At 45.3% G+C, this 27770-nt stretch overlaps 1 protein-coding gene across 1 annotated transcript in view; it reads right to left on the bottom strand.

Moving 5' to 3' along the window:
• Positions 1–2185: 2185 nt before the first annotated feature.
• The window catches only part of WRNIP1 (WRN helicase interacting protein 1), a 51936-nt gene continuing 26351 nt past the window's right edge, over positions 2186–27770 (bottom strand). The window contains exons 4-7 of the mRNA XM_077353310.1: positions 15572–15795; positions 5991–6146; positions 5573–5652; positions 2186–3094 (exon numbers count right to left, since the gene is read on the bottom strand). Coding sequence (XP_077209425.1) covers positions 2819–3094; positions 5573–5652; positions 5991–6146; positions 15572–15795 — 736 coding nt within the window. The 3' untranslated portion in view covers positions 2186–2818. The remainder of the gene's footprint in view (positions 3095–5572; positions 5653–5990; positions 6147–15571; positions 15796–27770) is intronic.

Here is a 27770-nt window from a genome sequence, read left to right as displayed (position 1 = left end):
CTGGTGAATGTCGCCTACTTCAGGGCCCGCTGGGAAGAACAGTTTCTGGATGAATTTACAAAGGAGATCCCTTTCCAACTCAATAAGGTAACCAGAGCACGGAGTTCTACCTTACCTTTTTCAACCACGTGTACAAGATGCATTTTGAGGTAGTATAAGTGGAACCAGCTTGGTGTAGTGGTGAGGAGTGCCGACTTCTAATCTGGTGAGCCAGGTTTGCATCCCTGCTCCTCCACATGCAGCCAGCTGGGTGACCTTGGGCTGGCCACAGCACTGATCAAGCTGTCCTGACCGAGCAGTAATATCAGGGCTCTCTCAGCCTCACCCACCCCACAGGGGGTCTGTTGTGGGGAGAGGAATGGGAAGGTGAGTGTAAGCTGCTTTGAGCCTCCTTCGGGTAGGGAAAAGCAGCATATAAGAACCAACTCTTCTTCTTCTTCTCCTTCTCCTCCTCCTCCTCCTCCTCCTTCTATATCTTGGTTGGTAAAATATATCATGCTGCCCTCGATTTCTGAGTCTACTCACACAGTGCATGGAAGAGAATACTTAGGTGAAAAGGTTAAATCAAAATTGATTTAATTATTACCTTTCACCACTCATCTCCACATCTTATCCACGGTTCCTCTTAATATTTGTGAAACCAGCCAGGTGGTGCAGCGAGTCCGGGGTGTCCAAGTTGGAATAGGGCTAATCAGGGTGCGACCTGCGATGACCCACCTGCCCAAGCACCGCTTTCCACGTGGCCGTGCCACCGTCAACATGTCTGGACTCGAATCCGGCCTGCTTTGCCTCGGCGCCTGCTTGCCTCTCTGGCAGCCGGGCTGCAGACGAGCCTGGCTGCCAGGGGCAGCACCTCTCCACTGCACCACACGGCTCCTGGTGCCACAGAGCAGGCAGCCATAGCGTCAAATGTGAGCCGCCACGAGGAGCAGGTGACGAACCCAAGGAGGGCAAGGCACCACCGGCCCTGCCCACCAGAAAGCTCACCTGGCCTTGAGGACATGCTGCTGGCCACCAGCAGGCCATGCCGCTGCCTCCAAATTTGTAGCAGCAGCCATGGAATCTAGGCCAGCTCTTTAATCTTCTGCCTGCTCCGCAAAGCTGCTGCCATCCGTATTAGAGGGCCCACCCACACCAAGACGGCTGTGCCCCACTTTGGGAGCCTGCTGCCCACAAAGTGCCTAGCTGCCAACAGACAGCCCTTAGCCCGTGCCAGCTCCTGAGCTGAGACCCAGCCTCCTTGCACCTGCCCCACGGGAGGGCTTCCATGCCCAACAGTGAGTGCTGGGGGGGGGGCAGCTGCTCTCCCCCTGGGCTAACCCCTTCATCTGCATCCGCTGCAGTGGCCTGCATGGAAATCAGTCGATCCTTTTGATGAAATTTGCCCTTTTACTTCCTCATCTACCGACAGGTAAAATTTTCTGAAACTGAGATTACTCAGTCTTTGCAATAACACTTACTAGTGTTCAAAGGAGAAGCAAGCAGAGGCTACTCTGATAAGACACCAGTGGTGATATTTATAGGGATTCTATGTTTCCAGGTGAAACTTGGAATAACACAAGAGATTTTGAAGAGTCTTAATTTCAGGCCACCAGCATACAATGCTGCTATATACCTCCTGGTGGCAGCAGAGAGTAGTTTCTAGTTTATACTAATAGCTTGAATATACTAAAGAGGTTAAATCCTCAGGGCTATGAACCCTGGGGCACCTAAATAAATTCCTAGAGGGTCTATTTAGTTGTAGGTACTACATCCACCTAACCAGAAAAGCAGAAATTATGTCAGTATATGACAGTTTACCCCCCTCCCTCCCATTGTACGTTATTTAGCCAAGATTGAAATTGTCCAAAGCATCCTTTACTTTAAAAAATGTCAATGAAAAATCAAGATAGATTCAAGTGGGTAGCCGTGTTCGTCTGAAGTTGCACAACAAAATCAGAGTCCAGTAGCACCTTTAAGACCAACAAAGATTTATTCAGACTGGGGAAGAGTGCAAGCACTCAAAAGCTCACACCTTGAATAAATCTTTGTTGGTCTTAAAGGTACTGTTGGACTCTGATTTTTGTAATGAAAAATCAAACTATTTTCAAAGTGAGCCATAAATATGTTGGGCGACAGAAAGGGCAAACAGGACAGCCCGTGGCAGCGTCTTAATTCTGTAAGTAAAACTGATCAGACACACTAATAATTTTTAAATCATTTTTATTTATAAATTCATATCAAAAATAATTTGACGTTTAAATTTTAGTTACACTGGCTTTTTTTTTCACCCTTTTTTCTTTCTCAGCCTTTCACAACTTAAAAGTAATTTTTTAAAAAGTGCATGATCCAGAGGAAATAATTACTCTATTTAGGCCCACCTCATTTCAATGAGAGTGCTGTTCACAGTTTTTAATCAGTCTGTTCATACAGATGGAACTTAACAGTGCCTAACTTGAAGCATAAAGGTTTTAACTTTAAATTAAATGACTACTACCTAAACAATATATGCCGGTTTATGATCCCACCATGCCTAGATATTCTTGATTTTAAAATTGCAGGGCAGGTGCAGCCAACACAAATCCATGTAGCCTTCAAAGTTTCCTTTATATTTTTTTCCTGCTAGGACAAAATAGCTCTGCCTCAGCCAAACTGCCTTTTGCCATGTTACCAAATCACCAGTCCTTATATTTTTTAAAGGAGCATGTTATTATGCGCAAACTGATTCAATACAATCAGCTCAGGAGATGCAGGGAGAACTAAAATGGTAAGAAATTGCAGAATTAGTATTGTCTGAGCATGTGAGTGCAGCGCTGGGGGAAGACAATCAGTGGTAACATTACATTCTTCTCTCCTTAAAAAAATCCGCCCCTTTTAGTTCTTTAGGCAGGTATTCCTGATCAACCGGCTCCTTGTACCTGGGGTTATATTTATAACCTTTGCTGTACCCAAGGTCCTTCATAAGCTTGGTTGGCGCGTTCCTTAAATGCAACGGAACGGGTGGAAGCGGTCCTTCGTGGTTCCTTAGGCATGCCTTGACGTTGTTGTATGCGCTGTACACTTCTATAGACTTTGGCGCTCTGGCAAAGTAGACCACGCATTGGGCAAGGAGGACCTGTAAGACACAATCACCAAAGGTCTGGAGTTGGTCAGAAGGCAGGCGGCTGAGACTCCCAGCTCAGCTGAACCCGGGGAACTGAATCTCGGCCTCAGCCTATTTAAGGTTCTTGCAACTCGCAAGCCATCTGATTTATACACCGCCCCTCCCGGCAAGCTGGCTTGGGGTGGTTTCCATCATTTAAAGAATTCCTATAACACAGAGATAATAAATACAATTTATTGCAGATACAAACATTAAAATCAACCATATCGGGTGGTCATGGGGGGGGGCTGTTCACATAGAGGGGGCCCAATCGATATTTTGTCCAATGTCATCATGTCCCCAATCAAATGCCTGGTGGAAGAGCTCAGTCATACCGGCCTTGTGGAGTTGATTCATTTCTTTCTGTTGTTCCAAGAGCTCATCCTACCAGGTGGGGGCCAGGACTGAAAAGGCCCTGCCCCTGGCTGAGGCCAAACATACCTGTTCTGGGCCGGGGACCACCAGTTTATTTGAGTTGGACAATCTTAATTATTCCACAAAGGATGAAGAGTAGTGTGCTACCAAGTGATGGCAGCATACAATCAGTATCTTTCGTTTACTGTTTCACCCTGGGGCTGTCAGTGAGGTTTTGCGAAAACAGATAAAAGATTAGAAACTAACTGTCCACTCAAAATGGCAGTAAGTACAAGCTCAGATCTAAAACATGGCAGCAGAAAGGCCATATGGGGGAGATGGCCTGCTGCCAATGTATATAAAATACAATCCAGCAATCTGAAGTGGTACAGCTGTACTCTGTGCATACTGGGATCACGCGTTTCTCTTTTCCGTTCCTAATACAAACTACACCAGACCTAGAACGTGGCCCTTGGGTTATTAATAAGGAGGCTGAGATGCCTGATACCAACCCAGTCCTTCACTAGTTCTCGGTTGCTTAAGCCCAATTCAAAGGAACAATTTTGACCTTTCAAGCCATAAATGGCCTTACAGAAAGAGGACCTTCAAGATTACCTTCTGTCAATGCAGCTACACACTGAGGTCAGTCAGCAGGCTTCCTACCCCATGATCCCCTGGTGTCAAATTCATGCACCCCAATTACAAGGACTGAGCACTGTTTGATGGCGACACCAAAGCACAACAGCCTCCTACCCCTATCTGAGTTTGACCTATAAAGCCCTAAATGGTCTGGCCCCAGGTGTGGGACTGCCTCTCCCAGTATGCCCCCCTCCCTTGCCTCCTTAGGGCAACCTTGCAAAGCTTTCTACAAGTGTCTGGCCTACAGGTAGCCTGTTTGTTAACCACCAGGGCAAAGGTGCTCCTTCTCTCAGCAATCAGTTCCCAGGGAATGTCTGGGCCCTGCAGGGTCTCCCAGCATTCCATAGGGCATATAAGGCGGCTTTGTTTCTTGCCACCTTTGGGTAGCATTACAAACCAGGGAGCTGGCCAGCTGTTTTAATTTCTCCAAGCAATTTGTTGTTCAGGTGATGTCTAATTGTGGGGGGTTTTTTTGCTCCATTTATTGCGTTTATTTATTTGTATTATATTTGAGTTTATTGTACTTTACAGGTTGTAAATCACCTCTAGTTCTCTGCAGGGAGAGGATGCAGGGTATAAATTAAATAAATAAGTAAAATAAATAATAATAAGACCTTTCCTAACCTTTGGGCACCTCTATCAGGCTATCCTTCTCCAACAGGCTTCTGGTACAAATTCACTTTTGCTTTCTTTCTGTGCAGTCCTGAGGACAGTTAAGCCTTTCCAAATCCATTGATTTCAGCAGGCGTAGAAGTGTGTAATTCTGCTCATAGTTGCCCAATTGTTGTCCTCTGCTTGTTATCTTTTGTACCATATGGGATGCCTTACTCACCTTCTCCACCAGCTCCTGAAACATGCTTGGTGGGTTTAAATTGATGATGATTATAGACTATTACTTTACACCGGGTTTATGCTTTACTGTTGTGAGCTTCTTTGGGGATCAGTAAACAAAAAAAAAATGTGATACCCATTTTTAAAAAATAAAAAAATATAATTACACCAGAAATAAAAGTCTTGCTTGAGGTCAAGAAAAGATGGGAGGATTCAACAGGAAGAACTGACCCTATAAGGCAGCCTTTCTCAACTTTTTAACCATTGAGAGCTCCCTGAAACATTCTTCAGGCTTCGAGAAACCCCAGAAGTGGGGTGATCATGAAGAATATGGTTGGGAGGCATAGCTGTGGACATGCCCACCTGGGGCCCCTCCCCTTCCCACCCCCTCCAAGCCCATTACTGGCCATTTTGGGAGGAGGGGCAGGTTAACATGACCATATAAGGTCATATCACCAAATACATTCAGGAAACCCTTCCAGGGCTTCCAAGAAACCCCAGGGTTTCACGAAACCTTGGTTGAGAATGCCTGCCACAAGGTAAAGTAGAAGGAAGCAAGACCAACAAGGGGAAAGTAAAATGAAGCTGTTAAAATGTAGATAATGACATAAATGGATCTATAGCTACCTCACATTCTGGCATCCCAATGAAGTGGCAGCCTTGATACGCAGCCACTGCTTGTGTCAATGCCAAGGGATCAGCCAGTCCTACAACAGAAGAGTAAAAGGACACACTGAAATGGGGAATGAATACTCCAAGCATACCTGGAAGTGTACCTGTTTGGGATTGCAATCAAAATCTATCACACTATTCAAGCACAAAGTAAACTGCTTGAATTGGTAACTGCTAGTTACCAGTGCTCTACTGAAGTGGGGTGTCCAAAATCTTTCCCAATTACAGAGGTGTGATTAACATACAACCAGGAGAGGAGCAGCATAATTTTGAGGGCAGTGCTTTGTCAAGCGCAAATCAATAGACAGTGTCTAAGACAGAAATATCTGAAGAAACACATGTGTATATAGCACAGATCACTTGAGTTACTCACCTATATCTTCACTAGCAAACCTCACCAATCTTCTTGCCACATACAGAGGATCCTCCCCACCTTCAAGCATTCGGGCAAGCCAGTAAAGAGAAGCGTTTTCATCTGAGCCTCGCATGGATTTATGGAGGGCGGAAATGCAGTTATAATGCTCTTCACCTATTTAGCAACAGAGGGAAAAGAAGCAAAATGTCAGAATTCATTGCTGGAACTTTAAAAGGGGTGTATAGTTCTGAGAGTAATCTCCACATTCAGAGACATTCTCAGAGCTAGGAGGAAACATCAGAGGAAGGCCTCAGCCTCTCTGCCATGTTCATGGCCCTTCAGACGAACTGGCTGGCCTCTGTGCAAGACAGGATGCTGAACTAGATGAACTGTTGGTCTGACCTAGCAGGACTCTTCCAACGTACTTATGAAGGCTTCATCCTGTGCCTTGCTATTGACCCTCTAGAGCAGCGGTTCTCAACATGACCTTTCCGGCAACCCCAACTTTGATAGTGGCTGTGGCGGTGGCACTTGTGGGTGGTACACGCACGTGCACACAAAAATCAAGGCGTGTGGAGGCGGCCATTGCCGTGGCTCCACCGCCTCCGCCACCACCCACCTTTGCATGCCACCGCAAGCTGCTGCCAGGCAGCCAGCAACCTGGCAACCCCAGGGAAGGGGCCAAGCAACCCCAAATGGGGTCGCAACCCCTATGTTGCGGAGACCGGTGCCGGTCCGTGGATCAGTCGGTACCGGGCTACGGCTCCCCCCCAGCTGTTGCCTTGGGGGCTGCCCTGCCACTCCGCCGCCGGCTCACCTTTGGTGCTCTTCAGCAGCCGCCATGGCTGGGGCTCCCCCTCGGCATGGCACTGCGCAGCTGCTGCTGGCAGCGCCCCCCAGCCGGCGGTGGGAAGGCAAGAGCACCGGCGAAAAAGCAAGCGGGGCAGGGGCTCAGGTGGCAGCGGCGACGTCCCTTGGCAAAAGTCTATTCCCTCCCCCCAGGCCTCAGTAAAATTGTCAAGCATTGACCGGTCCTCAGTGATAAAAAGGTCGGAGACCACTGCTCTAGAGGAACTGGTTGGCCATACTGAGACAGTATGCTGGACTAGATGGGCCACTAGTCTGCCAACAGGGATCTTCTTGTGTTCTTGTAAGGCCTCAGCCTCGATGCCCTGTTGTTATCCCCTGAAACATTCTTCAGGCTTGGAGAAACCTCAGAAGTGCTGTCAGCATAACAGGTCAACATCACGATAAATAGTTTGATTAAAATATATATATTATTATAATATATATATATAATATATTAAAAATTATAAACTCCCACTCAGTCAGTGAAACCCTTGTGGGGTGAAATCCTGGTTGAGAAAGCCTGCTCTACAGTGTGGTGGTGGGCACTCTGCATTCAAAGGCAGGACACCTCTAGCACTATACCTATCCATATGTTGTCTCACTACGGGGAAAGGGAGAGTGGGTATGTGCATACTGCCCTGCCACCCATATGACAACCAGGTCATCGGCATATGTAAGAACATGGAGTAACTGCTCATATTTATGTCCCCTCCTTGTGATTAATAATGCTGTTTTCTGAGGGTGGCTCATCATGGGAAGGGTGAGTATGCACAGTACAGCACAACAATGTATCTCAGCAACAGAAGGGCCTATGAGAACATAGCCCTGAATCCCACAAGATAAGCTAGATGATGAATATAACCATCATCATCATAATAACAAGAAGAAGATGAATTGGTTCTTATATGCCACTTTTCTCTACCAGAATAACAACCAGCCAATAAGAAAAGAGTTCAGATTGCACAGGAAAGAGGTTTAGCCAGAGACTGGAATTTGGGAGTGTGAAAGAAATGCTTTATAACAAAAAGTGTGAAATAAAGTTCTGTAGGGGTATCAGGTCCTTGTTTAAGTTACCTTGTTTGGGTAACTGTCTAAAAAAAGCTAATAAATATTTCAGCAGGGTTCTTTCGATGCAAAACTAAGTAGCAAAAGAGTATGTATTTCATATTCATTCATTCGATTTATATACTGCCCCTTACTGTGATGTCTTGGGGCAGTGTACATAGAACCAATGGGGAGCGGAAAGGGACATTGTAACATTTGGAATGTTGAGCAACATAACAATAATAACTGTAGTAATGATTGTGTATGTACAACAGTTAACGACTGAACAACTGGGTGTCAGGAGTTGCCTGGTAAAGGACCAGGTTGAGAGTAGGTCCTCGTTGCTGGCCTTCACCTGAAAGCCCAGCAGAAGAGCTCCATTTTGCAGGCCCTACAGAATTGTTCAAGTTTTTGGTATGTAATATGTTATAAGCTTGGGTAGGGGTTCTTTTCCTGGGCATGTACTACTTGAAAATTAATATCTAAAACTCCTGGACTCCTCTGTTTCTTTCTGAATAAACTTTCCAAAGCAATCTGTCTTTAGACCATCCGTTTTTTTCCTGGTTATCCCTCAGTTATCAACCCAGCTAGTCATGTGAACTTGTTAGATCCTGGGAGCCAAAAAAGGGCTGGCCACGGGTTAGTACGTGGGATGGGAGACTACCAAGAGAGTCCCAAGTTGCTACAGAGAGGAAGGCAACAGCTGACCTCCTCTCCTCTGCTCACCATGAGAAAGTTGCAACTTGATAGCATGTCCTGTTCTTGCCAAGCCAGGCTTGGGCAGGTCTATCCCAAGGTCCAAATTCTATCACCTCAAACCTTCTAAATTGGCTTCTGGTAACCGCAGTGCAGTGTGGTAGGTGGGAAACGATGACAGGAAGAATCCTGTGGGATGGTATGTCTAATAAGCAATAATGAATGGTCACCACTTTATGCCCTGCTTGTGGTTTTTGGAAGGCATCGGGTTGACTATTCTTAGATACAAAATTCGAGACAAGATAGATTTTCAGTCTGATCCTGCAAGCATCTCACGAGCTGAAGAGCCACAATTCCTTAAAAGGGGATCTGTTGTCCCCGTTTGCTTGCTCAGTCCGAAACGGCTTCCTGTTGTAGAACGCCCCAGCGCATGCAAGGACAGCGCGGCCATCTCTACGGGAAGGAGCCACGTGAATTCGGCTCCTAAGATTAAAAGGTAACGTTTGATCTCGACTCTCAAAAGGTGCAAACCTCTTTCGCTCTGATTTCCTACAGCTGTCCCATCCAAATCTCTCCTCCTGGAAACACACCAGGCCTGCAGACAGCTATTTTTAATAGTCTTCCACACAAAGAACACCCTGGTATGCTGTCGTCATCATCAGGCCAATATAAACAGCGTGTCTGTGGCCTGCCACAACAGCTTTCAACTTGAGCCGGCGGCAATAAACCAAGCAGCTGGGAGTCTCGTCGCACTCTTGGGAATGGCGTCGCCTGGTCTCCGGGAACACTCACACAGCCTTTAAATACGTTAAAAGGCAAGGGTGGCCTATATCGTTCATTTAGCATCTTCCTTTTTGCGGCATTTAAAAGCACGAGGATTTATTTTTTTAAGCATTAGGGTAAAACGGGAGGGGGGGGATCGAAGATTTACAGCAGGGGTAGTCAAACTGCGGCCCTACAGATGTCCATGGACTCCAATTCCCATGAGCCCCTGCCAGCGAATGCTGGCAGGGGCTCATGGGAATTGTAGTCCATGGACATCTGGAGGGCCGCAGTTTGACTACCCCGGATCTACAGAAATATCAATAAATGTTTCTCAAACAGCCGAGCAGTAAGAAAACATTCTTCTTTTCCGATTTATCCCCCGGTGAGGGGACTGGAATGCTGAGAGCTCTGGGAGTTAATAACCTCAGAAGCCTTTTAAAAATGCTCACCTGTTAACAGTTCCAAATTGTGTAGCCCAGGGGTAGTCAAACTGCGGCCCTCCAGATGTCCATGGACTACAATTCCCAGGAATTCACTGGCAGGGGGCTCCTGGGAATTGTAGTCCATGGACATCTGGAGGGCTGCAGTTTGACTACCCCTGGTGTAGCCAATCAAATGGAGAAGTGGATAAAAACAAGCGCTCCCAAAGATCCAGAAGTCTTTGCACCAGACTTAAAGAGCCAGCCTAAGCAGAGTTACCTTCTATGCCCATTAACTTCCACGGACTTTGAAGGATGAAATCCATGCTTTGGATTTCACTCTTCAGGGTCTTTTTTTCTCAGCAAAAAGAGGCAAACGTGATTTAAAAAATGTTCCTCATAACGCCCAACAAAACGGCAGAACTTAATTTAGATGAACATCTGAAGAAAGAAATAGTTAAGTTCTCTGGCAGTATGAGAATATAATAAGGTGTGGTGAACTGTTCTTCATCTAGATACTTTAGTATCCAGAGAGGCCTGCAAGTTCTGTCTGTCAGTATGGGATATTACACTAATTTTTGCAAGATTCTTCTTAGAATTCTTATTTTCCATCGATGCTGACCTGGCTGGAACAGTTCTGCCTGGCTGGAGAAAGTCTGCCGCCGCTTGTGTTTTGGCTTCTTTTTTAGCTATTGTATTTTTAAGAGGATTTTATGGGTTTTATGCTGTATTTTATTGGTTTTATGTGGTGAACCTCCCTGAGACTTTTGACCACCACCACTTGTGTCTCCAATATCTTTGGTGTTGGAACTGAAGCTCTTCAACAAATGATTTTCAAGTTAATTTTTAATTAGATATTTCCCATTGAAATGTAACTTATTTGGAACACACCACACCCAACTATTTTATTAATACAGTAGATTGCTTGAGATACGATCGATTGAGATTGCTTGAAATAAGATGGAAGCGCTAAGCTTGACCTTTATTTCTACTGGAGGCATAGTTGATATCAAGCTTAGTTAACAGCAGCCTACAAATTATCACAAACTATCTCTGAACTGTTAAACGATAATCTGACGTATTTTACCTATTAATAACGGGTAGGAAAAAAATCCTGGCAAGAGAATAAAGCTTACTATCATACAAACACAAAAATGCATTTGTTCGGAGGTTATTTGAACACCAGCAGCTAAGAAGTTAAACCCAAGACGACAAATTTAATCCTAAATGTGCAGTCTCCCATTCCAATTGCCACCACAAAGACAGAGACGTCTGGCGTTTGTGACCCAGGAGGGTGCCAAGTCACGAATTGAGCAAGAGCGGGTATCAAATGAAGAAGCTTTATATGCAAGCGGCCCGACATCAGCAAATTTAAGAATTCATTTCCCAAAAAAAGAACACCAAAAATAAAACGATAAACTAAAATACCGGTTCAGACTACAACCCTGGGGGAGGGGTGTGTGGGGTTGGTTGAAAGTAATATCGTTAAATACATCAAAACAAACGAATCCTGAAAATATATATCTTTCAGGATATTCTGTAAGTATTTAATATCTAGCAGAAATCTGAGTAACAATTGGGCACCAAGCCACAAATCACTGCCGTATGGTCCTCCAAGAGCCACGTTAGAGATTTGATAATTGCCCTAAGGACTACATAAATGATGGAGGAATGGAAGGTCCATTTTTAACATCAGATTGCCCTGATCTTGTGTCAAGCTCCTTGCTGGTTCTCAAAGAAATAATGGAGTAGAACAAAGTTTAATTCCAGTGGCACCTTTAAGAGCAATAACGTTTAATAATAATGATGATTATGATGTTTTTAGTTCTTGGCCACCCCTTTCTAACAATAGTCTGGGGGCAGCTTCTGATGACTAGAACAAGCGGGGAAAGTGGGGAAAGTTATAGAATAGAATGCCATCTTTTTATTGTAATAATGGGGTATTTATGGGATTTTATGTGATTTTACTTTGATTTTATATTTTATTGTGAACCGCCGTGAGACCTTTTGGCGAACAGCGGTATATAAATCCAATTATAAATAAATAAATAAATAAATTTCAAATACAGACATAACCACATACAATTTAAACCTATTAATTTTTAAAATGTTAAACAATTCTGAGGATAAGCTTTTGTCTGCAGGAACGCATTGTGTGCAAGTATCTGAAGAAGTGCGCTTATATGTAGAATTAAACTTTGCTGGTCTTAAAGGTGACGCTGGACTCAAACTTTGTCTACTGCTTCTGACCCACCTGAATCTAAATAATGGAACAATAACCGTAATGTGATCTCCAGGTCCTACATCTATGTAGTTACCTTGTCATGTGTCATGTCAATTTTTTCTGCTTTCTCCCAGATTGGAAGTGGTAGCCTCCAATTCATCCCTCCCAGTCCCCTGGTGCTGTTCCAGCGAATCCTGTGAAATGCAAATCACTATCTCTCTGTACTTGCTTTGAGGTGTAAACATCTGAGCTAGCTGCTAGAGGCAGCTGGGGCAATCTGGCTTTGCTCGTCTCCAACCTTTACACATTTGTTGACCTGCCTTCAACAATCCCTGGTTCTGTGAGTTTCATCCTCAGAATGCAGAGTGTGGTTCTGGGTGTCCCGAAAAGCTTCCGTGCCCTTCTCAACCTTTTAACCCTTGAGAACCTCCTGAAACATTCTTCAGGCTTTGAGAAACCGGGGAAGAGATGTCAGCAGGCCACACCTTCCTGCCATACCCCCAGAAGTCACATGTCACTAGAACTGACATCACACCAAATGTGACATCAGAACTGACTTCCACAACAGAACTGATTTCCACCAAATGTGACGTCACCAGGCTACTCTCACAGCAGAGGAATATTTTCAGATGATTTGTGAACAGATTCGTACCTGTACTCTGGGCTGGCTACCAGTTTCCTCTTCTTCACCAAAGAAAGCATGCAGAAACAGGGCCGGGGAAGGACTATGCCTCTCCCTCGTCTCCACCCCCTTCAATGCCAGAAACAGGGCCGGGGCATGCTGTTGCCTCCACCACCCAACTCTAGAAACAGGGTCAGAGCAGGCCTAGGCCACTCTGTCCGCCACTCCCACAACGTTAAATTAAAATGAGAGTACTTACCTCTTATTCTAATTCTAATCACTGCCTCTTGCAATGAGCCTTGGCCAGCAAGGATTTGTATGGCCAGGGCCCCTCCCTTTCCCACCCCCTTCAGGTCATTTTGGGAGAGGAAGGGCGTGTCAACATGACCATATATGGTCACGTCACCCAATAATTGTTTAATTTAAAATATATATATGGTCTTCCCAGTTGCAATGTATGGCTGCGAAAGTTGGACCATAAGGAAGGCCGAGCGTCAAAGAATTGAGGCTTTTGAACTCTGGTGCTGGAGAAGACTCTTGCGAGTCCCTTGGACTGCAAGGCGAACAAACCGGTCAGTCCTAGAGGAGATCAGCCCTGATTGCTCTTTAGAAGGCCAGATCCTGAAGATGAAACTCAAATATTTTGGCCACCTCATGAGAAGGAAGGACTCCCTGGAGAAGAGCCTAATGCTGGGAGCGATCGAGGGCAAAAGAAGAAGGGGACGACAGAGAATGAGGTGGCTGGATGGAGTCACTGAAGCAGTAGGTGCAAACTTAAATGGACTCCGGGGAATGGTAGAGGACAGGAAGGCCTGGAGGATCATTGTCCATGGGGTCGCGATGGGTCGGACACGACTTCGCACATAACAACAACAATATATATATTAAAATTAATTAACTCCCATCCAATTGGAGAAACCCTTCTAGGGCCATTGTGAAGCCACAGGGTTTCATGAAACCCTGATCTGAGAGAGCCTGTTCCATGGCCATACAAGATTTGAATCCAGTTCTCCCAGATCTTAGTCCAAGATCTTAACCACTATACCACAGCAGCTCTATACCAGATTGTTAAGATAAGACACCAACAAATTAAGCTTCATCATGCAAGATGAGTTCCAGTAAGATGGCACCCCAAAAGTCACAGTCGTATTCTGGGGTGTGGGTAGGGAGAAAAGACAACAGGGTTTTCTATATTTGAACGTGCGTCCATATATTCGTCCGTAGAAAAACTAGTGCGTCTGGCAAAAGTGTTTGTACAGCCTTCTGATTCACGCACTGTTGCCTTATGTAGAGGTGAAATTTTTACAGGAAACCGTATAACATGCAACTTGTCCCCCTGCCACTTCCTGATGCGGGTCAGCCCAGGAAAAACCCAGTCACTTGCTACTGTTCATCACCATGCAAGCTGAGAAACCAACATGCTATTTTGCATGGAAAATCTCAACCCAAGAGCAAACAAAGAGCAAAAATAGAGGAAAATCTCAACAAAACGGCAAATGTGCATAAATGCAGGCACTCTTTGGAAGATTACAACAATGATTTTTAAAAATGGGGCACGCTTGCCACAGCGTATCACTGAACACACCCTAGGGAAACACAAAAACCGTCACCAGCTATTATTAGAGAAGAACAAAGCCATTTCATTCAATTGCCATGCTGTCCATGCTACCCTGCCCGTCTTGAGCTAGTAGTACAGAACTCACAGTACATTCTGTCTGCCAATCTCCTCTCATCTGGCAGCCCTGCCTCAGCTCATTCAACACACTCATTGTTGAGACAGGTGCAGAAAGCGGTTCACTGGGCAGCTGGCCCTGGTGGGTTCTCTCTCAAGCAATGGCTATCTAGGGCACCTGTCTGTCTAATGCAGTCTTTCTTAACTTTCTTACCGTTGAGAAACCCCTGAAACAGTGTCCAGGCTTTGAGAAATCCCGGAAGTGGTACGATTGTGCAGAAAATGATTGGGAAGCATAGCTGTGTACATGCCCACCCAAGGCCCCTCCCTTTCCCACCTCCTCCAGACCCATCATTGGCTATTAGGGGGGCAGGTCAATGTAACCATATATGGCCATATCGCCAATATTTCCTCTATATATTTGTGAAACAGCCTTGTGGGAGGAGTGTGTCCCGTGTGTCTGCGAGGGAATACGGGCCACAGCTGGCCACACCCTGATTGGGCCCACCTCCTTCACAGTGTGCCTATTATGGGGAGAGGAAGGGAAAGCAATTGTAAACTGCTGAGAGACACCTGAGGCCTGCTGGGTGCCTATGGGCCATTCCCAGGTCTAACAAAGCTCTCAGCTCCACTTCCCTGACAGGGTGACTGTTATGGGGAGAGAAAGGGAAGATTCTTCACACCCATCTCTCCACACCCACACCCACATTTGTCACTATGCCACCACAACCCCCCCCCCAACACACATATTCAACCTCATTCCCTTACAGACTAGACAACCCCTCCCCTTACTCTTCCCGATGGCAAGCTCTCTCTATCGTAATCACTCTCTTCCTTTTTACCTCCCTCTCTCTTTGCTATTTCCCCCCTCTCCCCTTGCTAGCACCCATTGTGTCTGCTACAACAGGCTTTAATTCTAGTATATATATATAGAGAGAGAATGAATTAACTCCCATCCATTTGGGAAACCTTATCAGGGTTGTCAAGAAACCCCAGTGTTTTATGAGGCCCTGGTTGAGAAAGCCTATCTATCTGAACCATTATTGGAAAGCAATAATCTGGGAGGTCGTCAGAAGCAATGCCGATCAAATCTCCAGTAGCCAACCAGAAATCTTGCTGAGCAAAAGCCCTTCTTGGCCTCACCCACCTCTCTGACACATTTGGTGAACACCAGAAAAGATGTCACCAGGTAACATGGTGCCCATGGAGACCACATTAGGGGCCTCCTGATATAATATTTATACTTGGCCAAAAGTCTAGGTTTATTCAAAGAATTGCCTTTAATGGGCTGCTATTTCTGTTACTCACCTGCTCGGTCATACAGAATGTGAGACCGCTGGAGTCCTTCCTTGACATGATCTTCTGTTATGACAATTCTATTAGCAGAAGAACTGAGCGCGTTACTCTGATGGGGCGGTTGAGTTAGCTGGGCCTGGACAGCCATCTGGAGCCCATTCAGTCCAGTTCTTGCATCACCATCGCAGAGGTAGGCAAGCGTGCTTACAGCTGTCTTCTCAATACACATGCCCGATCTGGAATGAAAATTATGCCAAACTGCTATTCATTGGTACATGAGCTCCAAGTACTTTACGCATTGTTCACAAGGCTACATTGCTTTTGCACTGACTACACGGAGCCAACTAGATCTCAGCTTCATCCTTATGAAACGCTATAGTGGTCAAATGTTACAAGGATTCTGCAGCTGGCATGTAATCTATGCACCATGCCCTAAGCACTGTTAAAATAGCCGGGCCCATTTTATCATCCCAAACCTGGGCATACTTGCGGCTGCACAATGAACAAAGAGACCAAAGTGAACAGTCGTTTATAGACATGATAAAAAAATACAGTCAGAATGGAGAGAGAAATAAGAACCTGGGCCAGCCAAAGCAAAATGTGATTTTGGGGGGACCTGAAGCATACTTGAACTATTATCTGAAAGCTTCCATTGCATCTTGTCAGACTTCAAAAAATACGGTACCTTCTCCTCTTCTGCTTCAAACCCTACGCCCAACCCTAAGATGGTACCAGTAAGAAATGTACATTACTTTCCCCCTTTGTGAAAGTAATGTACTTTAGAGAGAAAGGTTTAGAGAGAAAGTTCCCAGAGGAAATTAGGTCCCTGTTGGAGCTGGCACAGTTCCACAGTTCCTGTAAGATGGAGCTCTTCCACCAAGCTTTTGGTTGGGACCAATGATCTGGCAAAATCCATGGCCCTCCCTGACAAAAACAAACACCCCTTTAATAATATCAGGCTTGGGATAAACCTAATGGCAATGATAAATTTTTCGGCTGGTAATGATATAGTTGTTTTATTGCTATTTTAATTATTAATCGGTTTTAATTGTTAATGTACTATAAATGTTTAATGTTCTATTGCTTTAACTGGATTTATAATAATGCATGTACGTTGCACCGAGCCAGCCTTAGAAGGGCGGTTTAGAAATGTAAATAATAATAATGATAATAATAAGTAAATAATAATAATATGCGCAGAAGCTAACATCTGGGAAATGGCTCTACACGTTCTATATTTCTTTGGGCTTCTGTCCTCTTTGATAACTGCAGCTCAGCTGTCAGGATAAAGGCCTGCTATTTGCAGCACCCTCCTAAGCAAAGTCACACCCTTCTAAGCCTTTTCACTTCAAAGGTCTTCAAAATACCCCTCTGCTCATGATGGCCCTAACCTACTCCATAACCTACTCCAATTAAAGGAAAGCCATAACCTACTACAATTAAACGGTACAGCATTGTGGAGAATCTCATGGGATGATATTCCATCATATATTTTGTTTTATTAGCAAGAAAGGAGAAGCCACAAGCCAGACACCTGTGTAAGAAAAGGGGAGGCATAAAGGTGTGTTTGAAGATACCTGTAGGTCACATATTAAATATCGACATAGTATTTTGTTTGTTTAATAGGCATAAAATACAATAAAATCCCCACCAGTATTCATAACTCCCACAGACAAATAGTCCTACCCTCCCCCAACAGACTCAATGGTGCCTTCAACCCAGTGCCTTAGGGAGGGTATTCGGAGGAGGGACCCAGCAGATCTTCCTCGCTCTGGTCTCAACCAAACGCCTGGTGGAAGAGCTCCGTCTTGCAGGTCCTACAGGACTGTGATTGCTCTGACAGGGCCCTAAGCTCTTCTGGGACCTCATCCCACCAGGTAGGGGCCAGGGCCAAAAAAGGCCCTAGTCCCGGTCAAGGCCAGGCGCACTTCCCCTAGGCCAGGGATCACCAACCTATTCAGATTCGCAAAGCGAAGAGCTCTGTGAAGGGGCATAAGGAGGTAGACAGTCCCTCAGATCGAAGCTGTGTTTGACAAATTCTCTGCAAAAGACCCATTAAAAAGGAATACAAGACAGAATAAAAGAGAAAACTAATAATGAGGTGGGTTTCCAAATCCACAAGACTGTGATGGCCCTGAGATTTAATGTAGTCTATTAGGAAATGCTGCTTTTTGCTTTTGAAATTTGCTTCCACTTTGCAAATACACTGGAAAGCATATGCCGGGGCATCTGTCTTTCCATTTTTAGTTATGATGCACTGACTGTGAAGACGTTAAGGAAGCTCGTCAGACAAATCCCCTCAAATTATTTTTACGGGAAGAAGCAACCATGCTTTGGAACACCAAGTTCCCCAACAGGAGCTCTTGACTCACGGCGTTCCTCTAACAGGGATTAGGCCAAGGAGCCTGGGATAAGTAGCCATTCCTTACCAAGTACATTGGCACTGCAATAAACCCCTGGTGGCCAGAAGCTCTTGAACTCTGTTCAATGGAAGATGTATGAAATTGTCTAGAAACAACGAAGGGGTGGGGGGAGCCTAAGTTGATGCCATCTAAACTTTGACTGATCAAGTTTCAACAAGAGTGCATATGGCCCAAGCCTGAAGAAATGTGCTTTGTAACATAATGAAGAAAGTGTGACTTAAGGCATAAGGAAAAGCATTCAAGCAGCCTTTCTATCTATCCAGAGGTCCTTTGCTTCCTCGCAAGACTGCCATGTTTCTATCCCGCTCTTTCTCCAAGGAATTCAGGGCAAAATCCATTAACTTTCCCTTCCCATTTTAACATCTCAACAATGACACAACTTATGTTAGGATGATAACGAGGCTCACGATCATCCAGTGAGCTTCGTGGCAAACTGGGGATTTGAACTGGGGTCTTCCATATCTAGTCCAGTACCCTAACCACTACAGTTCATTTCCCTCCAAGCTTCTTGATTAAATATGAGCCATCACCTATGACTGGATATTAACTTTTTTTTTTAAAGTGTTGACATTAGGCAAGGATTCCCGATCAGGAGTGCATGAACCCCTGGGGTCTGCAGGAGCTGCAGAGGGGGTCGGTGGTCTTTCCCCTTTTGCCTTAATTGATTTGGGGGGGGGGTCTGGGCTGTCTTCTTAGCTCCTACTACAGAACCACCGTAGTAGTAGTAAAGGGGAGGGAATGAAAAGAGGACGAAGACTACGGGTGATTATGTAACTTCTGGGGGTGTGGCAGGGAGGTGGGACTAGGTGACATCACTTCCAGGAGTCCTCGAAGCCTCAAAATTTATTGCAGGGGGTCCTCTATGGCCAAAAGGTTGAAGAAGGCTGCCATAAGGTAACAATAACAAGGAAAGAAGGCAGCACAGTATAGTGTGATCTCGGATGCTAAGCATGGTTGGTACTTGGAAGGGAAACCTTCAAGGGATACTCTGCAGAGGAGGGCAATGGCCAACTACCTCTGCTTCTCACTTGCCCTGAAAGCCCCTTTCTGATGTTTGTTTATTTATTTATTAATTTTCTTAGCTTTTTATACCACCCTTTGCAGATGGTTGCCATAAGTTGGCGGCAACTTGATGGCATTTCACACTCTTGCATGACAGTAACAATGATGACCAGTTGACAGAGGCTAACATGTTTACATCACCATTGGAAATCCCCTTCAGTGACTATCAGAGGAAAATAGAGAGGTACATATAACGAAATATTGGGCTAGTCACACTCTTCCGTGACCCTGAAGGCGTTCTCTGCCTGCCATGTTGTACAAGCCCATAGATCAGGGAAGGGTGTGACCTTCAGGTGACTTGAGAAACCAGGTAAGTTTTAAGTCACCCATACAAACTATGGATTCTAAGCATTCCCCCTGCAACAGTTAACATTTGGCAACAACTCTTCTCTGTCTATCAGCCCAGCATTCACCCAAACCAAGAGACTATTACATCGTAATCACTTACAATTATCTCCTAAGCTTACTGAAGCAGCTGGACTATTTCCAGTTACCTTCCCCCAAATTTGGGAGGAAGTATAGCAAATCCCATATTGCTAACTTCAGTCACACTTCCCGAGAGTGGATATTTACATTTGTGGTTTTGTGGAAGGCCAGGATGTAATACCTTGGCTGATTCTCAAAGATGCTGCAGAGATTGGTTAGACGAGGCTGACCAAAGGGTTGTTTTCAATACCGAAGAGGGCTGCAAAGGTACCACCAGGCCCCAAATATTTGCATGAAATGAAGACGAACTTCAAAAATAAAGTATGATGGCATGAGCTTGCTGGAGAACCGGTGGACTCTCAACTAGATAAATGAGCAATCTGCTGGCTACTTCCAACAGATTAAGCTGCACTTTGCCCTGTTGATCTTAACTCCCCAAACTACCTAGTCTTTTTCTTAATTCAAATTATACAATTAATTCTTAATTATACAACACTGGCCGTTATCCTACTGGCAGCAAGTTGCATAGCTTAGCTATGAGCCATATAAAAACAGAGCACATTTTTTTTCCTTTTAATATCGTGATGCACATTAATGTTGTGCTCAGGTCCCTCCCGAGTAAAAATTACATAAAAGGGCAATCGACTATTCTCTGCTGTCTTATCTCAGCCCCTTGAAAAACAGCAGCAGGGATATTAAACTGTGACTTGAGAATGCCTTTTGGGTGACAACAATCTGTCATGCCCATAAACTTGCCATGCCATAAAAACGCTGTGGCTTTAAGAGGCTACCTTAGCTATTAATCATACTCATTCCCTTCCTTCATTCCCCCATTAGCTCATCCACTTAGGTCCCCCTGACCACAGCGTTTGGCAAGAATGTTCTCATATATGGATTTATAGCCATCACCACCACCCCGCCCCCGGAATACCAGCTCAGGGCACTTCACAACATAATATATTAAAACACACCATAAAATAATAAAACAATACAATGTAAACCTATGTATTGTTAGCAGGGTAAATAAGTCATAGATATGCACACACAGTATTTTAGGATAAAGGAGATAAAAGGATTTATTTATGGAGCGACCTACTGTGATAGTGCAGAGGAGAGATAGGGACAGGCGTCTGCCTACATGGCTACCTAAGGAGGGAGAGACCGAAGAAGCTTCTGAGAAGAAGGAGGATATTGCCCTAAGAGTAGCAATCTAGGGACAGACAAGAAAGCACACTTAATAGGAGGGAAAGGTCCTGAACTCTCTGACCTATCTAACAGTCTTCTTGATGCCCCCTTCAGGGTCTTCTTCTCTTCTCTTTGTACACCAGACATTGTCTATTCCAACATGCATAAGACAACTAGAATTCCAATTCAGGACACCATACCTACTGATATTAGATCCCTCAGATCTTATTTATTCCAGCAGGAGTTCTTCTGGGGTTTTATGGGAGGAAGCCAGTAAGATGTTATACTGCAGATCATTCATTGGCCCCCAACCAAATGCCTTGTTGGTACAGTGAAAAGTATTTTGTGTAACACCTGCCGCAGTGAGAGACTATTAGATTTCTCCCCATGGGCAACTGTAATTTACAACAATGCCCAGGGAGAACCATGGGCTTCAACTGTCAGAGCCTTCTTTGCCTTCTTCTTCCCACCCCTCCACCCCTCCAGTCCTATGCATGATCCAGCCACTTCACAGTGATCGTGAGTGAGCCAGAAATAATGAACTAAGGAGAGTCATTTTCTACAACTACTTCTAGGAAAAGACAAGATGGGCAGCAGCTGGCTGGAGAAAGCATCTCTATTCCCTACATCAGGGGTAGTCAACCTGTGGTCCTCCAGATGTCCATGGACTACAATTCCCATGAGCCCCTGCCAGCGTTTGCTGGCAGGGGCTCATGGGAATTGTAGTCCATGGACATCTGGAGGACCACAGGTTGACTACCCCTGTCCTACATGGTTCTGATAAAAGACAGGTCTGATCCCAACAGCCCTTCCCCCAAGTTACAGAGTAAAATTACACAGTCTTACCAGCACTGAGTTAACGTTAACAAAATTCCTGTGTCCTGCATACATACAATCAGTGGTTCTCAGTGTCTACCGGGTCTCAACCCTAACCTTGTGCATAGTTTACCTTACAACGAAATAAGATTCTTTGAAAAAAATGCTTGACATGTTCGGTGTCTTGAACCTTGAGCAGTCTTCATGATCACATTCGCAATACAATTTAGAACTATTCTGGGCAATGAAAAATACAAGTGAAACACCCCCTCCCAGTAATCAAAAGTGCTGTTCTCCATTATTTGGCAAAGTGCTATTCGTACTGATGAACTTTCACTTACCATTGCCTACAAATGCCCCGAATTCCGGGCTGTTGTACGTTGAAGGAAAAGGTTAGTAGTGGTGGACCAGCTAAACATCAGTCCCCTTTGCCAGTATAGCCTTCTCTATCCTGACCTGCAGCAGCTCTCAAAGATCTCAGCAGGGGTCCTTCCTGCCCCATGCTGTCGGCCAGCCTTTGAACCAGAGATGCAAGCATTCAAAACCTGGGATGCTCTTCATGCCAAATGTCAACTCTAGCACTGTGCTAGGCCTCCCTCATCTTACTTGACATTACCAAGGAATCCCTGAGAAGCTTCCAAGTGCTTTCCAGAAAACCACTTGCATGCCAAACAAAAACAGAACAAGACTAAGGCAACGGTTTGATCTGAACAGTCTAATATAGGCTTTCTCAACCAGGGTTTTGTGAAACCTCGGAGTTTCTTGACAACCCTGGAAGCGTTCCCTGAATTGGTGGGAGTTAATTCATCTTTATATATTTTTAAAATGTGTTGAACATTTATCAGGTGATATAATCATTTATAGCAGGGGTAGTCACATTGCAGCCCCCCCGATGTCCATGGACTACAATTCCCAGGGGCCCCTGCCAGCGTTGGCTGGCAGGGGCTCATGGGAATTGTAGTCTATGGATATCTGGAGGGCTGCAGTTTGACTACCCCTGATTTATAGCCATGCTGACCTGCCCCCCCCCCATGGCCATGGCTCGAAGGGGTGGGAAGGGGAGGGGCCTCGGGTGGGCGTGTACACAGCTCTGCTTCCCAACCATATTCTGCATAATTAGACCACTTCTGGGGCTTCTTCAAGCCTGAAGACTATTTCGGAGGTTTCCCAGTGGTAAAAAAACAGTTGAGAAAGGCTGGCCTAATAAAATCCTTTGCAGAGTTTGCCAAGTGTCATGCTGTCCGTTTGACACAAAGGATAGGGGGACAAAATGATTCCTAAGCAAATTGCTGGAGGCCAGATGGAAGTCAGCAGAACAACAGGCAATCAGTCTGCAGAGATAAGGCAAAACATAAATTTAGAGAACAACAAGAAAAGAGAATGTTCTTTAGCTGAACAGGAAAAAAAATGTAAATGCTAATTGCATGATAAAGCATTTGAGATCTGGGTACTGAAAACTGAATTACTCAAGAGGACTTTTGTGGACAACAGGATGGCACGGTACAAAATGACTCACAAAGATATTTGGACAAATTTATAGGGATTGGGGCAGCTGGCAGGGGCTCATGGGAATTGTAGTCCATGGACATCTGGAGGACCACAGGTTGACTACCCCTGGTATACAGCAGTCTTTCTCAGCTTCTTTACCATTGAGAAATCTTTGAAATGTTCTTCAGGCTTCGAGAAACCCCAGAAGGGGCATGATCGTGCAGAATATGGTTGGGAAGCAGAGCTGTGTACATGCCCACCTGGGGCTGCTCCCTTCCCACCCCCTCCAGGCCCATCATGTGAGGGCGGCGGAGGCACCTGCGGGCCCGGCCAGCCTGCCTGCCTGCCTGCCTGCCTGGCTGCACGACGGCGATGTGAGTGGCGCCCGGCCCCAGCTGACGATGGCGGTGGGGCCTGCGGTGGTGGCGGTGGCCGGGCGGCTGTGGCAGGTGGAGGCCCCCCTGGGCCACGGCTCGTCGGCCGCCGTCTTCCGGGCACGCTGCCTCGGCCATCCCCCCATTCCCATGAGAGTGGGGGGAGGTCAACATGATCATGGTCATATTACCCAATAGGCTCGAGAAGTGGGCTAAACTGAATAAAATGAAGTTCAATAAAATGAAGCACAAATGTAAAGTTCTGCATTTAGGTAGGAAAAGCCAAATACACCAATATAAGATGGGGGAGACTTGTTTTGGCAGTAGCATGTGCGAAAAGGATCTAGGAGTCTTAGTAGACCATACATTGAGTCAGCAGTGCGATTTGATGGCTAAAAAGGCAAATGGAATTTTGGGCTGGATCAAACGGAGTATTGTGTGCAGATCACAGGAGGAGATGGCACCACTTTACTCTGCTCTGGTTCGGTCTCACTTGGAGTACTGTATTCAGTTTTGGGCACCCCAGTTGAAGAGGGAAGTAGACAAACTGGAGCGTGTCCAGAGGAGGGCAACAAAGATGGTGAGGGGTTTGGAGACCAAGACGTATGAAGAAAGGTTGGGGGAGCTTGGTCTGTTTAGCCTGTAGAGGAGACGACTGAGAGGGGATTTGTTAACCATCTTCAAGTTTTTAAAAGGGTGCCATATGGAGGATGGAGCAGAATTGCTCTCTCTTGCCCCAGAGGGACAGACCAGAACGACTGGGATGAAATTAATTTAAACGAAATTCTATCTAAACATCCGGAAGAAGTTCCTGACAATTAGAGCGGTTTCTCAGTGGAACAGGCTTCCTCGGGAGGTGGTGAGTTCTCCATCTTTGGAAATTTTTAAACAGAGGCTAGATAGCCATCTGACGGTGAGGCTGATTCTGTGAAGGCAAAGGGGTGGCAGGTTACAGTAGATGAGCGATAGGGATGTGAGTGTCCTGCACAGTGCAGGGGGTTGAACTAGATGACCCATGAGGTCCCTTCCAACTCTATAATTCTATGATTCTAAATGTTTAACTAATTTAAAAAATGTATTAAGAATGAATTAACTCCCACCCATTCCGGAAACCCTTCCAGAGCCAATCAAGAAACCTCAGGGTTTTATATACTTTTACAATTGCCCATATCCTAGTGTCACGAGCACCTGACACCTAGAACAGAAGCAGAATATCAACTAAATTGAACTGCGTGTGATTCAGAAGCGTCCATTAAAAAAGGAAAGACAGAAAGCAACTATTCTCCTTTATTCCCTAGTTCTCCACAGGAATTTCCCAATAAGTAAAACATATTTCAGCCTTGTGGATTCACGGGGGAATATTACATTGTTCCCCCTTCCTTTCCTCCTGCTCTGTATTCAAATTCAGCCCTTCCAACCCCGCATCTATGCAGGCAGGCAGCCCTTTATCCCACATGAGGTAACAATTATGAGACAAGACGCAACCTCCTTGTGACCTCTGGAGGGATCTATACTCTCATCTTACACTTGCAGTATTTAGTATTTTTGCCAGTCTCCAAAATTAAACGCAGGACATATCAGACACCGGGCCTTCATGTTCGCATTTTGTAACCAGTGATACTAAGAGACAAAAATATAAACAAACAGGCCAGGAGGACACCCCAGGACTCAGCACTGGCTGACCTCAAGATTGGGTATCATCTCAAAAGGTGAAGGAAAACTACAGCTCGTGTATGACCCATGGTGGTCCACGGGGCCAGCAGTAGGATTAACCAAATGGCTGAATCTTTCAGTGACTAGAACAGACGCAAACTAAAAGCCTACCATGAAATCGATGGTTGTTTATTCCTGTCTTCGGGCACAGACCTACTGTTGAGAGGTTCAAGTGATGATCTTCAAACATGTGCCAGATATCCTTATGAGGCAATGAACATGCTGGCTTCGAATCGTGGCGACTTCAGGGGGAAAAGTAACTCCCCTCCCCCACACCCCAAAATCGCACCCTTCATTTACTCTGCAGCAATCTTATTACCGCATGGGATTCATATTATGTCTCCTAGGAGCATTATACCTGAGGTTTGCTTTATTCTCAGCTTATCACGTCATTAGTCAGTGGGTCACATGTGCAAAAAGAAAGAAGAAGGTGCAGAATAAGACCACCCTCTGTCATGAACAGCCTCACACCTTTGTAGCTGCACTGCCATTATTGGTCTTCTACACCGCCCTCCCCACATACAGTCTTGGGGCGGTTCACAATGTATTTCCACACATAGCACCATAAAAATCACAATTAAAACCACATAATGCCCTGCTTCTCATCTATTTATCAATCCATCCGCTACTTTCCACATTGCGTCTTCATATTCAGTTTAGCGGTGGGAACAGCCTAGAGGTGAACCGGGAGAAGCCTGTTGTTTTTATTGGCTGTGTAGTGAAATACAACTAAAGTTTCTTTTAATCATTCAAACAACCGCATGGAAAATGTTTCATTCGTGGCGCTCTTTCACCATTTACGGACCTGGTGTGAACATGTGCAGCTGGTCTTAACAATCCTTTCCATGCAATCATGGCTCAGGAACAATCAAATTGGTAAGGAGGGTTCAGATTGGTAAGGAACAGGCTGGCAATCGCTGACCCTCAAGGTGTACATTTGACCTTGACAAGGCCCAGGACTGTTTCAGTCCTGGCCCCTACCTGGTGGAACAAGCTCCCAGAAGAGCTGCGGATCCTTCAAGAATTAACTCAATTTCAAACGGCCTGCAAGATGGAGCTCTTCCACCAGGCATTTGTTTGGGACCAATAATTAATAACAATTTGAGTTGGCCCCCTCCTGTGACGGACCCCCCCCCCCCCCCGGTAATGAAGGTAATCACTGGTAAATGTTTGATACTGCTGTGCAATGGAATTTTAAGGAATATATAACTGGTTTTAGCTGATTTTAATTAATATTAATGGCAGTAGTGTTGATGACTGGGGAAGGCACTGGCAAACCACCCCGTATTGAGTCTGCCATGAAAACGCTAGAGGGCATCACCCCAAGGGTCAGACATGACCCGGTGCTTGCACAGGGGATACCTTTACCTTTAGTGTTGATTTTATGTAACTATTACTTTGTGGTAATCCACCCCGAGCCGGCTTGCCAGGAGGGGCAGCGTATAAATCGAAAAATAGGCAAACATACAAACAAACATGCTGTGCCACCCCTTGAAATGCCAGAAGCTACAGAAAGGTGAATCCTTTTTTCTAAAGGATCCCCGCAAGCAGCCCTGTTATTTTGTGGCTCACTCATTCCTTGCTTAGTAAGTGACCTTGAGCAATCCCTGTTAAGGATTCTGTGCTGCTGTTTATAACATGTTTACCCAGCTCACAGAGCTGAGAGGATAAAATAGAAATGGAAGCAAAGCATGTTGATTTCCTCAAGACAGGTGACATTACGCAACTAGCAATTTAACTCATGCTTCACAAGAAATACTAGGGCTGCCTCACGTCTTGTGAAAAGCCATTGCAGAAATTCTCATCTGTCGTGTTTCATGTTTGGCATGCACAACTGGGCATGGGCTACCGGCATAGGTACTTACAAAGAAGCAACTGTATTTGTGTTATTATATACAGTCATGCATAGAGACGTTTCCTGTATTGTCTGAACTGCCCCCAAATGGTTTGTGATAGTCAGTATCACAAACTATGTTCTGAGGCAGGCATACCAAACCATGGTTAGCGATAAATATGGTTTGCTGTTATAGCTGAACCGCGTTAGGGCTCATTGCTCTACTTCCTCAGCTGAGCAGCAGGCACAAGAACCATTTTATCAGCTTATGAAGCCGAACCCTGAAGACAGAAAACAAAAGCAGAGAAGCAACTCCAAACCACGGTTTGTTTGCCATTTGGAAGCTCAAACCAATTTTCAGTGACTTAGGAAAGCCCGTGCCCTGCCACAAATTTTCACTAGTCTTTCAGGTGCTCCTGGACTCTTTTCTATGACTTTGGATCAGTTATTGTTTTGTCCACCAACCTCCAAGCAGAAACTGAGACAAACAAGGCTTGGGTTTGAGGAAGGAGCTCATCTCTTGCATCTGTCATTTGATGATGTTTACGAGGTAATAATATTTCCAGCGTGCACTTATGATGAAACATAAAACCCTGCACAAGTGCAGCTGCAAGGGCAATTTCCCTTTGCCTACATTCTCTCTGGAAACGTGAGCCTCCAAACCACAGCCAGGGAGTCACTGCTGCCCCAGCTGCGCCATTCTTCTAAGCCTGACATGCAGCATCCTTCTGCTCTGCTTCTCCTGCGCACAGCTTTTATCCTGGGGCAATAAAAACCACAAATGGCCACACAATGATAGACAAGACAGTCCCTAAATAAAGATAGCCTTCCTTTGTTCATTTACCCATGCAATTGAGTTAGGAACTGAAATGTCTCTACTTTATTACACC

Source organism: Paroedura picta, chromosome 9 (assembly GCF_049243985.1).
Source record: "Paroedura picta isolate Pp20150507F chromosome 9, Ppicta_v3.0, whole genome shotgun sequence".
NCBI lineage: Eukaryota > Metazoa > Chordata > Lepidosauria > Squamata > Gekkonidae > Paroedura > Paroedura picta.
The sequence above is the reverse complement of the archived record's forward strand: the minus strand, read 5'-3'. Positions and strand labels throughout refer to the sequence as shown.